The 14,198-nt window shown below is 34.9% G+C and overlaps 1 protein-coding gene across 4 annotated transcripts in view; it reads left to right on the forward strand.

The window, feature by feature from the left end:
- Nucleotides 1-14,198, forward strand: part of LOC135844022 (agrin-like) — a 394,772-nt gene that overhangs the window by 370,683 nt on the left and 9,891 nt on the right. For all 4 annotated transcript variants that reach the window (XM_065362094.1, XM_065362091.1, XM_065362095.1 and 1 more), the window contains 3 exons: nt 5,404-5,640; nt 5,779-6,000; nt 11,799-12,014. In XM_065362094.1, the coding sequence (XP_065218166.1) occupies nt 5,404-5,640; nt 5,779-6,000; nt 11,799-12,014 (675 nt within the window). The remainder of the gene's footprint in view (nt 1-5,403; nt 5,641-5,778; nt 6,001-11,798; nt 12,015-14,198) is intronic.

Genomic DNA, 14,198 nt, shown 5'->3' on the forward strand with positions numbered 1-14,198 from the left:
ATTCAAGTGAAGTGTTCGAACGTTCATTTTTCTGTTTACTGGGCGATTGATCATATCACCAAACTCTTCCCAATGAGAGGAAGGGGGTACTGAGAAAAATTTAAATAGGGTGTCAAAATAATAGATTTTTATGAGAGCCTCGTGATTCGTGATTTCGACCAATTCCATCGAGAATAAATTCAAACAAGCGAGTCCTGAAATTCCCAGTTTGATGGAATAAGTGATTCTGGTCGTTCTTCACCCGGTGGTATTTTTCAACAAAATATCTCAAAAATGAGCCATTTCAACGCTAAATAAAACAGTCGTGTAAATTTTCCCTCAGCGTAGTAATTTCTCGCCTCGTTTCCGCGGTTATTATTACTATTATTATTTTTTTATTTATTTACATTTTTTTTTTCGGAGAACTTTCGGTCGTAATTTTCAATTTACAAGACACTCGAAAGTAATACTGTGTTAGCGCGTGTTAAATAAGAGCGTATTTCATCCCTAAAAATAAGGCATGAAACGTGTGAAAATGAAACGAGTTCTGCGAACGAGGGAAAAAAATACCGCGCGAGCTAATTTTCATAATATTTTTCCATGTTGCAGTAGGTACCTAGTGGTGCTCCCAAGGTGGCTATTAACAATGATAATAATTAATTAGTCTCCGGAGAGAGAAATTAGAGGCAAAGAGGTAAAGGGAATGGGCGTGGGAGCACGACGACAAAACGTGGAAACGTGTTGAAAAACACATGTACCGGAGGTAAATTTGACGAAAAGTAGCAATTACGCGGTAACAAGGCGAGCCACACGTTAGAAGGGTTCGCGTCGCATTCGGTGATTAATATTACACGTATTATGGTATTTAATGTCAGTGTACGTGGCTACATACTTTTTTTTCTATATACCTACCAACATGTCGTCGTGAGGATGCGATGTACTCGACTTGATGTGATGACATATACAGTACAGGGTGTTCTGTAAGTAATTAATAAGTGCCGAATAATTTGTCTGGTTGTGTTGCAATTCAAAGTACTTACACAAGTGCGAATTGGTTTGCAAGTTCTAGAAATTAATGGTGCAAAGTTTTAGGTAGCCCAACTCCTCGAATATTGAAGATTGGCTGAATATGATTTTCACCATGTTGTACAATTCGAAAAAAACATAAAAAAGTGTTCAATTTTTATTCATGTTAAAAGTGAGAGAGTTTTATGTGATTGATTTAAATCTTCAAAGAGCTCCAGGGCCTTAAATTTTAGGGGGAATGAAAAATATGAATTCAACTATTTTTGTGGAAGTTTTATCATCATCATCATCATAACGCATGACCCAGCGGTGGGGGGGGGTATCATGCCCATTACTGTTGGGTAATCCTGTGTGTACGCTTGCACCATTGCTCTCTGTTCTTCGGGCTCCTTGCATATTTGACGAAGTTGTAACCTGTTGCTTTGCGAATGGAGTCAATCCACTTGGCCGAAGATCGTCCTCTTGCTCTGGCTCTTTCTACTCTGCCTTGTACTAAGATTGCCTCCATTGCATCTGCTAGTCATTTTGTGACATCAATTTCTCTCGGAAGTGAGACATATGGTTCTCTTTTCCATCCACGGAATGTTTTCGTTTACAAATAGCTTCCGGTGTTCATTAGCAATTTTTTTGTGGCAAAGTAAATAATTTGTGATGATTTTGGAATGAAGTTTTTCCCGCTGATTTGGAATTAATTTTTTCATATGTAGTAATTTTGAATGAATTTTTATAATACGATTTCTAATAAATTTCTTAGTTGTGATTGAAAATTTAAATTTTTTCAGCTTACATGACTTTTTTCGTTATGATTTTATCTAAATTTTTTGAGGTCACCAAAGTTTTTTTTCAATTTCAAAAATTCAATTTTTTGAAATCTTGGCTCTAGTTTTTTAAGAAGAAGAAGAAAAAAACAATCTTGAAAATATCAATATCAACTAGTGAGCTTCATTATCTTTTCAGCGTACCTAATGCTTTCTTTTGCTAAAATTTTCAAAGTCTCTATTTCCGCAAAACATTTCAAAAAATATCGCCCATGGTCAAAATTGTCACCTTTTTCTACAAATGAGTCTAAGAAACCTCATCTATTTTCAAAAGTTACCCAAAAATCTTGATTTTGTGCCCGAAACTGCCAAAAAATTGTCAACAAGACTCAATTGTTTTGCTAAAATGTTACTAATGAGTCTCGCCTTTCCATAAAAAGTACAAAAAAAAACACTTTCCGCCTTTTTTTTCACTTGAAAATTGACAAAACTTCTCATATCTCAGCAAAATTGCTAATTGAAAAAATTGTTAGGAAGTTTCAATTTTTTTTTAAAAAAACTGCTGAAGTCTCTGTTTCTTGCCAGAATTCATGAAATCTTTCTTTGAGCCAAAAATAGTAGAAAGTCTCATCTTTTGTAAAAATTGTCAAAGTCTCATTTACTTCCAAAAATAGCTCAAATTGATCATTCTTTTTTGCAAAAAATTCTGTGTAATTTCTTTCCAAAGCTTACCTCAATGTCTCGCTTAATCGCCAAAAATTCTCACTTTTTTACCAAAAATTGCCAACATTTCTCAATTTTTTGCAGAAAATTGCCAAGAAGTTTCACTTGCAAAGTACCTAAGAATCTCGCTTTCTGCCAAAATTGTTGATCAACGTCTCGATCGAGTTTCATTACTGAATTTCAATTAGAAATTTGATGTAGGTGTTGATTTTTTTTACATCATTATAATTGAAATGTTCTGGTTTTTTCCGTGTTTTTTTTCTGCATTGAAACATTTTAGTCGTGTTTTGTAACATTTTTCATTACTTTTTCGAATTTTTTGGTTACTAAAGTCACTTTTTTTTGGAAAGAATTCAGTACGAGCCCTGAATGTATTTTTTGTGAAGGGATAATATTCTAAAATGATTTTTTTGCGAGTATCAAATTGAATGAATTTTTCGAGGCAGTTTCAAATACTTTTTTTGTAGCACCTACCTACCTAATTTTAGAATGAATTTTTTTTGTGGAAATTTCAAATGAACTTCCTCATGGCAATTGTAGATACATTTTTAGGCACATACATTTTTGAGGGTGATTTAGAGTTTGTTTAATCCTGGTGAAGAATTTTTTCAAGGCAATTTCAAGCTACTCGTATTTTTTGTGACATTTCAGATGAATTTTGTGTTGCTTTTTTTTGGGGGGGGGGGTGTTTGTACTTGTAATCGCATGATTATTACAATACTCGTCGTGTGAGAGTTTATATCAAGCAATTTGGAATGAATGAACAAATGAATGAAAGAATTAATGAATGAATCAGAACGAAGTTTTTGACGGCAATAATTTTAGAATTTGATCACTTTTGTAAAAAAATTTTGTGTGGTGATTCCAAATGCATTTTTTGTTACAGTTTTGAATGGATTTTTCTTCTATGGGGATTACGAATAAAGTTTTTAACCTGATTTAGAAATTGATCGATTTAACAAATGACAGAATATAATTATTTTTGGCTCACCCAGTGGGTATTTTTTGTTGGAATATTGTGAGATGCCAACATTTTAATTCGTGTGATTCAAGTGATTTACATGTTACCAAATTACAAAATCCCAATAGGCAGGAACAAACCCATATAGTCACCAGGTAGTGAAGAAATTATTGTGCCATGATTTCAAATTTGATGATTTTTTTGAGATTTTAAATTGATTTTTTGCGATGAACTAATGAACAAATATTTTTGTGTTGAATAGCTAGTTGACTTCAAATGGATTTTTTAGTATTGAATTTAAATAAAAATTTTTAGGCGATTATGAGGTACAAATGAACTTTTTCGTGGTGATTTTGAGTAAATTTTTCGGCAGCGATTTATTTTGGAATTTGTAATATCGAATAAGTAATTTTTTTTAGGTAGATGATTTTGATTTTCGGAATGAATTTTTAAAATTCAGTTTAGAACGTCTTTGTGCAAATAATTTCAAAATTAATTTTTTAATGGTGATTTGACTGATTTCAAATGCGTTATTTTGTATGTATGTAGTAATTCCAAACGAATTCTTGTGGTGCTTCGAAATGAATTTTTTGTGCCAATTTAGAATTACTGATTTAAAATGATTTTTTTTCCATTGGTGGTTCAGATGAGTTTTTCAGGGAAACTTGAAATTAATTTTCAGTGATGATTATAATTTTTTTTTCGATTCAGATAAGCATTTTTTCGGGATATTTTGAGTGGATTTTTTCATGGCTATTTCGCAAAATGAATTTTTTGGGAGTGATTTAGGATTTTATTTTGGATTTAGTATAGAATTTTTCAGTGGTGATCATAGCTACGTGCATGTTGCATTGTGATATTGTGAATTGAAGCTGTCATAGCTCTTTGAAAATTTTAATCAATCATAGCTCCTTCAATGTCAAACTTGAACAAAAACTGAAAGCCTTTTTTTGTGCTCATTTTAAAATTCTTCATCAACAAGATGCAACAATATCCCACTCCTCTGCAGTATTTCATGAGTTTTGATTTTGAAATCTCAAAGAATTAGCATTCAATACTTTGCACCTTTGAACTTTAATGATTGGCAAACCAAATTACATTCGTGTAGTTTGCATTGGTGTATTACCAGGCGAATTATTCAACGTCTGTTACAGTACACCCGGTATATTGCGCATTGTGTATCTTTGTGTATAGATTTGTACGTACTTGAATGGATGACACGTACGTCAAGTGTATGTATCGTGACTGTAAGTACGTACACGTTTCATTATATTATAGTGAAAAAACATGTTGCTCGTTTGATTGTGCTGTACGCCTTTTGGTAATCTAAGGAGGGTAGATGAGGGTATAGTATAGCTTACCGATGGTATTATTTTACTAACGTGTGTTTATGGTTTTCGCGTATGCAACTCAGATAGCATAGACTACGACGGTCGAATATCGAATACGATACGTTTGGAATTGGCGAACGGTACGGTGGCGGTGCGGTGAGTCTACCGAAGAAGTAAGAGATCGTATACTCGTGAATTTGGACGAGCATATCTCGCAAATTCGAATCAACGGCGCGGAAAGGTCATTGAATTTTATTACGTATACGAGGAGTGAAAAAAAAATTCGTATTTGGAAGACATATACGGTGCTATAAAGGAGAAGCACACGAATAGGGCAAACGCATACGAAATTTTTTATTTCACCTTGTTAAAAAGTAACATTGGCAGCTGCCCTAACGGTGTACAAGGCATAAATAGAGAGAAAAACAGAAGCAGCAAGCAGGCAGGAAGGCAGGAAGGCAGGAAGGCAGGCGAAAGGATATAGGATATATAGGATAAGATATGCGAAACGTTATTTTGTTCCTTTTCCCCTCTACGGGAATCAAGAATAGAATGCAAATAGCTTTGAAAGCTATACTTTACATTCAAGTGAGCTTAGCGGATACGTGTTATGTTTTCCCGACAGATTTGTCAGACCCTTGTCGTCACCATGTTTGCCAATATGGTGCTCGCTGCGTACCGGCGCCGGACGGCCGAAACGTCACCTGCGAGTGTCCGCTCAGTTGTCCCAACTACGGAGATCATTCCAGGTCGAGACCGGTATGCGGAGCCGATGGCCTCGACTACACCAATCATTGCGAGCTCAAGAAAACCGCTTGTACGTCCAGTGTCAATATTACCGTCAAATACGAAGGATATTGCGGTAAGAGTAACTACTACGAGTAGACGATTGAGATGCAAAACTCAGTAAAGAATATTTACCCACAACATGTGCATGTGAAGAAGTTACATTTTCATGTACCTAATATTGCTATATTGTTTATTGTTCCTATATATTCAGATCCGTGCAGCAGACCTGATGTCAAATGTTCTGAACCTGAGGTTTGCCAATTGGATCCGGACAGAAATCCCGTGTGCAGGTGCTCGGAGACGTGTTCTTTGGAATTCGCTCCTGTTTGTGGATCTGACGGCAAAACTTACAGCAACGAGTGTAGCTTGAGGCAGCAGTCTTGCCGGTCTAGGAAGAATTTAAGGATTATATATCGAGGCAAATGTGGCTCTGGTAAGTTTGTTGTCAAATTTCGATTCAATTGTTTGTACATACACACCTACTCGTATGACCCTTTTGATTGGATTTCAATTTTTTTACATATCTACCTACATATTAAATCAGAAAATCATCATCAGCTGGTCTCTGGCCCCCTCCCTTTAAGGATGAGGATGATAGAAAAGAGTTAGTGAGGTGGAATAAGGAAAAGATATCGACAAAGCTATTTTGCCGTTTTGGAAAAAAAAACTAAAAGAGTTTAAGGTTTTGGAACCAAGAAATGAGGTTAATGACCAAATGTTTTATCAGAAAAATTTCAACCCAATTTTTCAAAATCGTTTTCAACTTGCAGTGGTGGCAGCCTAGATTTCGCCTGGGTGTAGCGAAACTGGGGTTGGTTGAAAGAAAAAAGTGTCAATTTTTTCTGCGTGTAGCAAACATTTTTGAGGTTTTTAAACTGATTGAAAAAGAACAAAAAAGAGAGATTTTTCACTGTTTATCAACTTTTACCACAAAAATTGTGTCTGTGTGGGCAGACAACTAGCGAAAAACGAACAAAACGAATAGTTATTGCTAAAAACTTGAGTTATAACGATGTAAAATTGGAGAATCATTTCTTATGGGTGTAGCGATTTTTTTCTGGGTGTAGCGAACTGTTTTTCTGGGTGTAGCGAATTGCTTCTGGGTGTAACAGCTCGCTACACCCGCTATACAAAGGCTGCCACCGCTGTCAACTTGTTTGAAAATGAGTTTGAGGTACCTGGAATCAATTACATATCATCATTTCCAGCTGCTTTGATAGTTTTTAACAATATTTTGAATTTTTGTTCATAATTTTCAAAATTTCATCTTCAATGTTAAGAGTGATTTGGTGAGCTAAGATGTTGATTTTAACCCAATTCCGAGGTGCTCCACCAAAAAATCCACTGTTTAGAAAAGACCACCCAGATACTTCAACTTTGTTTTTTTGGCAATGTTTTGAATTTCGAAAAACATTTTAAAAATGTGAATGATTCAATCAATCGTCAATGGAAAATTTTGATTTTCATCTAATCTTTTCTTTCCCTTCATTTACTTATGTATAGAAACTAATGATGAAAACGGATAAAAATATGTACACAAAAATAATAAAATATAGAAAACCACATAATGGGAATGTTAGCGAGTATGAATACTCAAGTTATGAATTAGAATATCAGAGATCGAGTAAAAATATTACAAAGTCACGATTTTATTTGACTTGAAGAATACGTAAGTACATACAACCTTGATAGTTTGATGAAGAATCACCTATATTGACATAAATTTTACATTTATTCCTACACTTTCCCTAATTCGAGAATTATTCAGCAAAAATCTAAAACTTAGATTGATGACATTTTGGATTTGGCAAAGGCTTCATTAGAATATCAGCTAATTGCTGCTCAGTTCAAACATGATTCACACAGATCATGTTTTCTCAAAGGTCGCAGATAGGAACTTGACAGAGGTGCGCCGCGCTAGTGTCGCTTTGTTTCTGATTGGCTGATGAAAGGTCCCCGAATAAACATTGGAATGTATTGTTGTGAAAATTGAAGGAAAATTGTTGAAAATTGCTGATAACAACGGGACCTTTCGTTAGTTCCGGTGTTTTTTACTACAATTTCCTAGAGCGCGACAGTTGTCTTGTCAAATCCCTATAAAGAAGTACTTCCTCTGGATATGCTTCATTCTGCTATGGAATTCAACGTTCTCTGTGATCTTAGTGGCATTCTCTTCATTCACTAATAATACAGGAACATCGGACATATTGATTAATTCTCACAATAATCTCACTATCCGGATGGCTTCCTTTGATGCTTCATTAGCAGAGATAAGTTCTGCTTCAAAACTCGAGTCAGCTACCAACTGCTGTCATTTACTGATCCAGGATATCACTGTGTCAGCATATTTAATCAGAACACTGGTTGTTGATCGAGATGTAGTAGGACAGCCAGGGCCAGACCCAAGAACATGGCAAATTTAGCGGCCCGGATTTTGGGCTCATCAATTAATCAGCCAAATTTTTTCTCCCATTTTTCAAAGTGGAGGGCACTCAGCATAAAAATTCATTCAGAAATTTTTTAAGCGGCCCAGTTTTTACCTCATAGGATCAAATACATCGCGGCCCACCGAGATTTTCTCAGTAACTTGGTGGGTGGCTCCGAGCCTGAAGACAGCAGGCAAAATTTTAGTTGCTGTATCATTCAAGCTGTTTGATAGTTGGGTCTCATTGTAAATTTGAAAACCTTGTAAGTCCTTGTTAAAAACCACGTAAGTCATACGTAAGTATGATGAAAATCTCGTATGTCGTCTCTAGAAACGTAGAAACCTCGTATGTCCTTCCAAAGTGCTTTAATCAACTAATTTTATTTTATCAACCTATAAAATATCATCAGGCCATACCATTAAGACCTCTAAACATAATAATGCAATCTAAAACTGCAAATAACAAAATATGAATGTTTTAAACGTTTTTTTGTTCTCCTGAAAAATTTAGGATTTTGGACTTAACATGGTACTACATATTTATATTAAGCCATCGATGTGTTCTTGGAATTTGATTTCATAGATTGTTTGACTATTGGAGTCTGTACTAACTTACAACCAGCCATTCCAAATCACTTCATTATTTTCTCGATATAAAGTGATTGATCCAAGGTTTATATCTCTGTTTAATGATCAAGATATACAAATACCAAGGAACTGGTCTGCCATCTTCAATATGATCTTAAATTCAGACTGGAACATGTCGATAAATTTGTTCATCAGCTCTTCAGAGTCTGAAACTGCAAGTCTGTCATCAACGTATAAAGCTAAAATGAGTTTACAAATTTTCCCATTATGCTTCATGTTGAAGGTGTACACACAAGGATATTCTTTACTTTGTACACAGCCGAGTTTCATCATAACAGCATGGAAATGAAGATTCCAACACAGTGGTGCTTTGTTTTAGACCATACAAGCTGCTTTTCAACCAACAAACTCAATTCGTTAGCTTGATGGCAAACGGATGTATGTCCAAAAAAATGTATGCAGGTTTGGTGACCATTTCTGGAAGGTGGCAGCGCCATTTATTGGTCAAAAAGGAAACTAGGTGAAGAAAATGCTTCCTGAGACTTTCCAGATTCGTTTTCTGTATGAAGTTTCTCTTTTTGCCGAATGGTGACGCTATTCAAAAAGCAACAATGGCCACCCAGCAAAAATGTGATGTCTTTTTGACACCAAGCCGACAAATTTGTACCATTGGATGTCTTTACTTGGGTCTGAACACACCAACTGATTTGAATATTGTCTGTCTCAACCACAAGTTTTTCCATGGGTCTGAACACATCCACTGATTTTTTTGAAATTGGAAATAATGACCAAAAAGTTGGCATCACTGTGTTTCAAAATATTGTGCAATTTTCAGCAATCACATTTTTCGACGTTTTGGTATAAATTATGTGTCATACGAGTATGAGGTAAACAAAAAAAAAATCCGAAAATAAGTGATTTGCAAATTTTCAATTTCTCAGTACAACCCTAAAGGTGGTCCTTTTAAAATAAGGCCATTTTCCCCAAAACAGGTTGGGTGGAAACTGAAGTGAACAACCACAATTTTTTCGAAAATTCCTACTCTTTGAGAACCCAAATCTCCTCTCCAGAGACACCTTATGGACTATGATTGTTTCTGAATGACTTTTAGTTACAAATGAGTCTCCACTGAACGTTGCCTGAATCCTCCCACATTTTTTTCTAACCGAGAGAGCAAAGGCCCGATAATAATGTTATTTCCTTCCAACTTATTCGAAGACGAGAATAATCGAGCGGAATTTTTTTCATTATAAGGGTAAAAAATTCGACTATTACGCCCACGTGTGGATCGAGTTATTTCATAGGATATAGTTTATATGTATATTTTTTCCTCTCGAAGAATGAACCGAATTTGAAAATTATTTACTGCGCTAGGAGAATACCCAAAGATGACGACGGGGGGGGGGGGTGAGGAGATTATTACGCAACAATCTGCTCTTGCATAAGAATAGTATAAGTTAGTGATGGTAGAGTAGAGAGAATTTGCGATTACCGCGCCGCTGTTGCTGAAAACTCTGAGTATTTTTTGTTCGCTCTTTCGATAAAATACCGAGCAAAGTTTTTACTTATACCGAAGAAAAAATATTTCGGTTTATTATTATTAAAAGTTTTCTGTGCTTGGGATTGAAGGAGAAGTGTATACAGGGACGATGAGGTCGCGTTCGAGATTACGCGTTGAGATAAAGCGAACTCCATCGCCTCGGGAGAAAGTTTGCATACGATGGAAGCTACGAGTAAGTAAATGAGAACGAGTTAACCGATATTGAATTTTCGCGGGCGTTTCCATTTTTTTTTCTCCTCCGTCGTCGAAATGGTCGACGAATTAAAAAAGTTATAAATCAACTTAAAGCTGAAAGCTGAACAAATTTGATCATTTAACGAATAATCTGCTCATCTGTGCCTTAACCACGGTTTCGGTTCGATGTGACCGCAGACAAAATACCGTCGAGTTTATTTTTTTGTTAATTTATATAAATTTACTTTACTTATTCTCATCGAGTCAGCAGGAGGCCAAGGAAGACAAACACAAGAGAGGGAGGGGTATTTAAATAAGAAGCCGAGCCTTAAGACTAAAGTTTTTCCAGGCTAAAAAGTTCGATTCATTTGTTGCGAGCGAAAGAAAAGTTTGGAAATCGTATTAAACAACGACGCGCAGCGGAAAGTAAATATTTACAAAGAAAGGACATTAAAAGTTACTCTTTGCTGCGTGTACCTACCTTATTCTACCTTTCTACTCGTACCTACCTATCTAACAGCCATATACCGTTGTAAAGAACAAGAAAAGGCGAGAGTAGGGCTCCCGCAGCAGTATAGTCGTGTAATTTCACCAGTGTGCGAAAGGTTATTACGTGTGTAAGGCTGTAGAAAAGGTAGAAGACGCGGAGCGCCGCGAGAAGAAAATAAGAAAGAGAGAGAGAGAGAGAAGGAGTGAGAGGTGGTTGACTTTACTTACTTTAAGTATTAACTGAAGAGGTGTAAGCTATTGCCGCAACAATTTCTTATTCGTATTAAGTTTGTTATAAGTGGAAAGAAGTTAACCCAAGTCGGCGGGTGCCATGCTATGCCGCCTTTCTTAATACATAATAGTTTTTAGCAGCACAGCCAGGCACCATAATAGATAACAGATAACAAAAGAAAATTTTCGTTTTAGCAACTTCGATAATAGTAACGAATGTTCCTTTTAGCGCGCGGCAACGCTGCTTGCTACGAGTACTAGGTAGGTAAGGTATTCGTACACGTATTTTCCAACAAAGATATGCATAATTGATAAGACACGCGACACAAGGTGCTCTCCTCCTACACACTTCCCTCTCATCATCCATCTCCATATACTTTTACAGTACCTACCTATGTACTACAGAACGAGGTACGAGTACCTAAAATAATATAATAAGATTTGCGTAGTGTAGGGCGTCTTATGCCCTACGAACTGGGTCCACCTTCCCTGCTGCGACCCTCTCGCTATAGATATTTAATTAAAAAAACAAAATGTGCGAATTCACCGAGCCTTTCGACAGGTATCGATTGAAACAACGATACCGAATGATTGAGTACATTGCCGAGTCTTTTTCGAGCTATTTTTTACGACCTATTTCCTTTTTTTTCTTTTTTTTTCTCGAGTAATTTGTCGAATTGTGTAGTTGAAAAAGACCGAACAGACGTTCGAAGTAAATTGCGAATGTTAATTTGATTTCTTTTCTGTGTGCTTATTTTTGCAGGAGTCAATCCGTGTTCCAATGTTAAATGCAAGTCGAACGAAGAATGTATTATTAATAAATACGGTATAGCCGCCTGCGAATGTATATCGGATTGCGAACCTATCATCAGACCTGTGTGTGGCTTGGATGGGGTGACCTATGATTCGTTTTGTCATCTTCAACAGTCTTCTTGTCAATTAAAAAGTAACGTTACGTTGGCCTACAATGGAGTATGTGGTAAGTGGTGTAATCAATTTAAATCAGTGTGTGTTTGGAGAGGGGTACAGGCTGAAGGAAGGAGGATCATCCATTTGATCAGTACAATGTACATTAAAAGCGAATTCATGGATTAAAAAAATTGATGCAAATTTATTGATTAATGAGGAAAGGATCCCAATCGGTGGACAATTTTTTTGAATCAAATTTTAAAAATTGAAAAATTATCCAAAATAAGCCATCAGATTAAGTTTTAGGTGCTGAATTTAATTTTTTAATTTTTGGTGGATTAGAAAAAATAGGTAACACGATGCCTACATTTCTACGAAAAAATCAGTAGTTTGTTAAAATTGAAAATTGAAGCAACAGCTGAAATTTGGGTGTAACTTGATCTATTTTTGACCTCTGTAGGTTCGAGCCTTTTTGAATCCTCCATACGATTTTTGGGTTTTCAACTTTTGAAGAAATTCCTGCTGGTTTATAGATATCCAACTCTCTAGCGATTTTTACAAAAAACTGAAATTTGTTTTGTACCTATATTAGTAGTAGTTTTAAGGACTTCTGAGGCGCCTAGCAGATTTTTCCAGTTTTGAAGGCCACGCTGATGACAGCCTTTTTGAAACTAGAAAATCTAAAAATTTGCAGGGGACATCAGATGGGCTAAAAATATCACCAACTGATTCGGAAGATTGAAAATAAGGTATAAACAAAATTTCAGCTTTTTATCTCAATTTTATCTGATTTTGATTTTTTTTAAATTAAAAATGGACCGAATTTAATCCCTTAAAGCTTTGTAAAAAATCTACATATTATTGAAATTCAGCATTTTAAATTTGCCCTAATTTTTTTCTGGATGCTCTCTCCATTTTTCTTTGCTCAGTTCTACAAATTTTTTATGTTATTTCAGTCATTTGGAATAGGTACCTACCTCTTTTGTCGGTGCCTATTAAAAAAAACATCTCGTTGAAAAAATTGAAATGTTTTTTAAAAATATATTAAACTATGATCATTGATCAGCCAACAAATTAGTCAAACACATAATTTCATTTTCCCAATTTCTTAAAAATCGAATTTTTCAAAGTTTTTTCTGAATTAAGTATTCCACATTCTTTAACCCCTTTAAAATTTGAAAAAAAACTTCTCAATTTTGCTATACTTTTTTTATTTTATTTTATTTTTTTTTTTTTGGTGTTTTTAATCACTAGATTATTACACCCTTCGTAAAGGAGGTTTATATGGAATTCGCTAAATTATGTTTTTTGATTAAGGTGATGAATTTTTCTATTTCGGAGGGGTTGTCAGGAATGAAGGGGGAGCCTTGGTCTATTTGTAGAGATGATCGATCTTGGAGCAGATGAGGACAATAGAATAATAAGTGTTGAATAGAGAGAGGTTCAGATGAGCAAAATTGGCATGAGGACTTTGGTGCTTTTTGGTAAAGGTAGTTATGAGTAATTTTGGTGTGTCCAATTCTCAGTTAGTTGAGTACCTATTGGAGAAAAATCATCATTTTCCCACCTTTAAGTAATTTGTTTGATTTTTTACGGCACTATTTCCATTTTTTTTTTTTTTTCAATATTCAACTCATTTTCCAAAGTAACTAAGTAGGTAAAAATAAAGTTATTTCTCAAATTTTTTGTTAAAAATTTTTCTACATTTTTTGTTCCTTATCATTTTTCTTGAAATTGAAAAAATGCTGTAAGTTTTCATTTTCATTTTTTGAATCATTTTTTTAATTTTAATTTTTTTTTCGATATTGTCTGAATTTGAGTTTTTAATTTGATACTGCTAGACATGCTCTAGTTTATTTTGTATCAGAAAATTTAAAAAAACAAGTCACAAGAATTTTCAATTTTTTAAATGTTTTTTGTGCAGCTTTTGGGGCTCATATCAAAAAAAGCAGGTCAAATCTGAAAACCACATCTCAGAATAATTATATAACTGGCCATAGATTGCATGAATTTTTTCAATTTTTTCGAAATTTGTAGGTTTATTGTGAAAATGACTGATGCTATCTTGTCCAAATTTCCAAAAAGTCTTGTTTTTTGTGAAAATTCCACAAAAACCCCTTTTTTATCAACATTTTTAGAATTTTTTTTGGTTCCACAAAAGTCTGCTTCTCTGGTCAAAATTATTAAAAAAAAGTTTTTTCCATCAAAACTAGATATCAGAAAAAATCTTACTGTTTTGTCAAAATTGAGAAAA

The sequence above is a fragment of the Planococcus citri genome, chromosome 4 (genome assembly GCF_950023065.1).
Source record: "Planococcus citri chromosome 4, ihPlaCitr1.1, whole genome shotgun sequence".
Lineage (NCBI taxonomy): Eukaryota > Metazoa > Arthropoda > Insecta > Hemiptera > Pseudococcidae > Planococcus > Planococcus citri.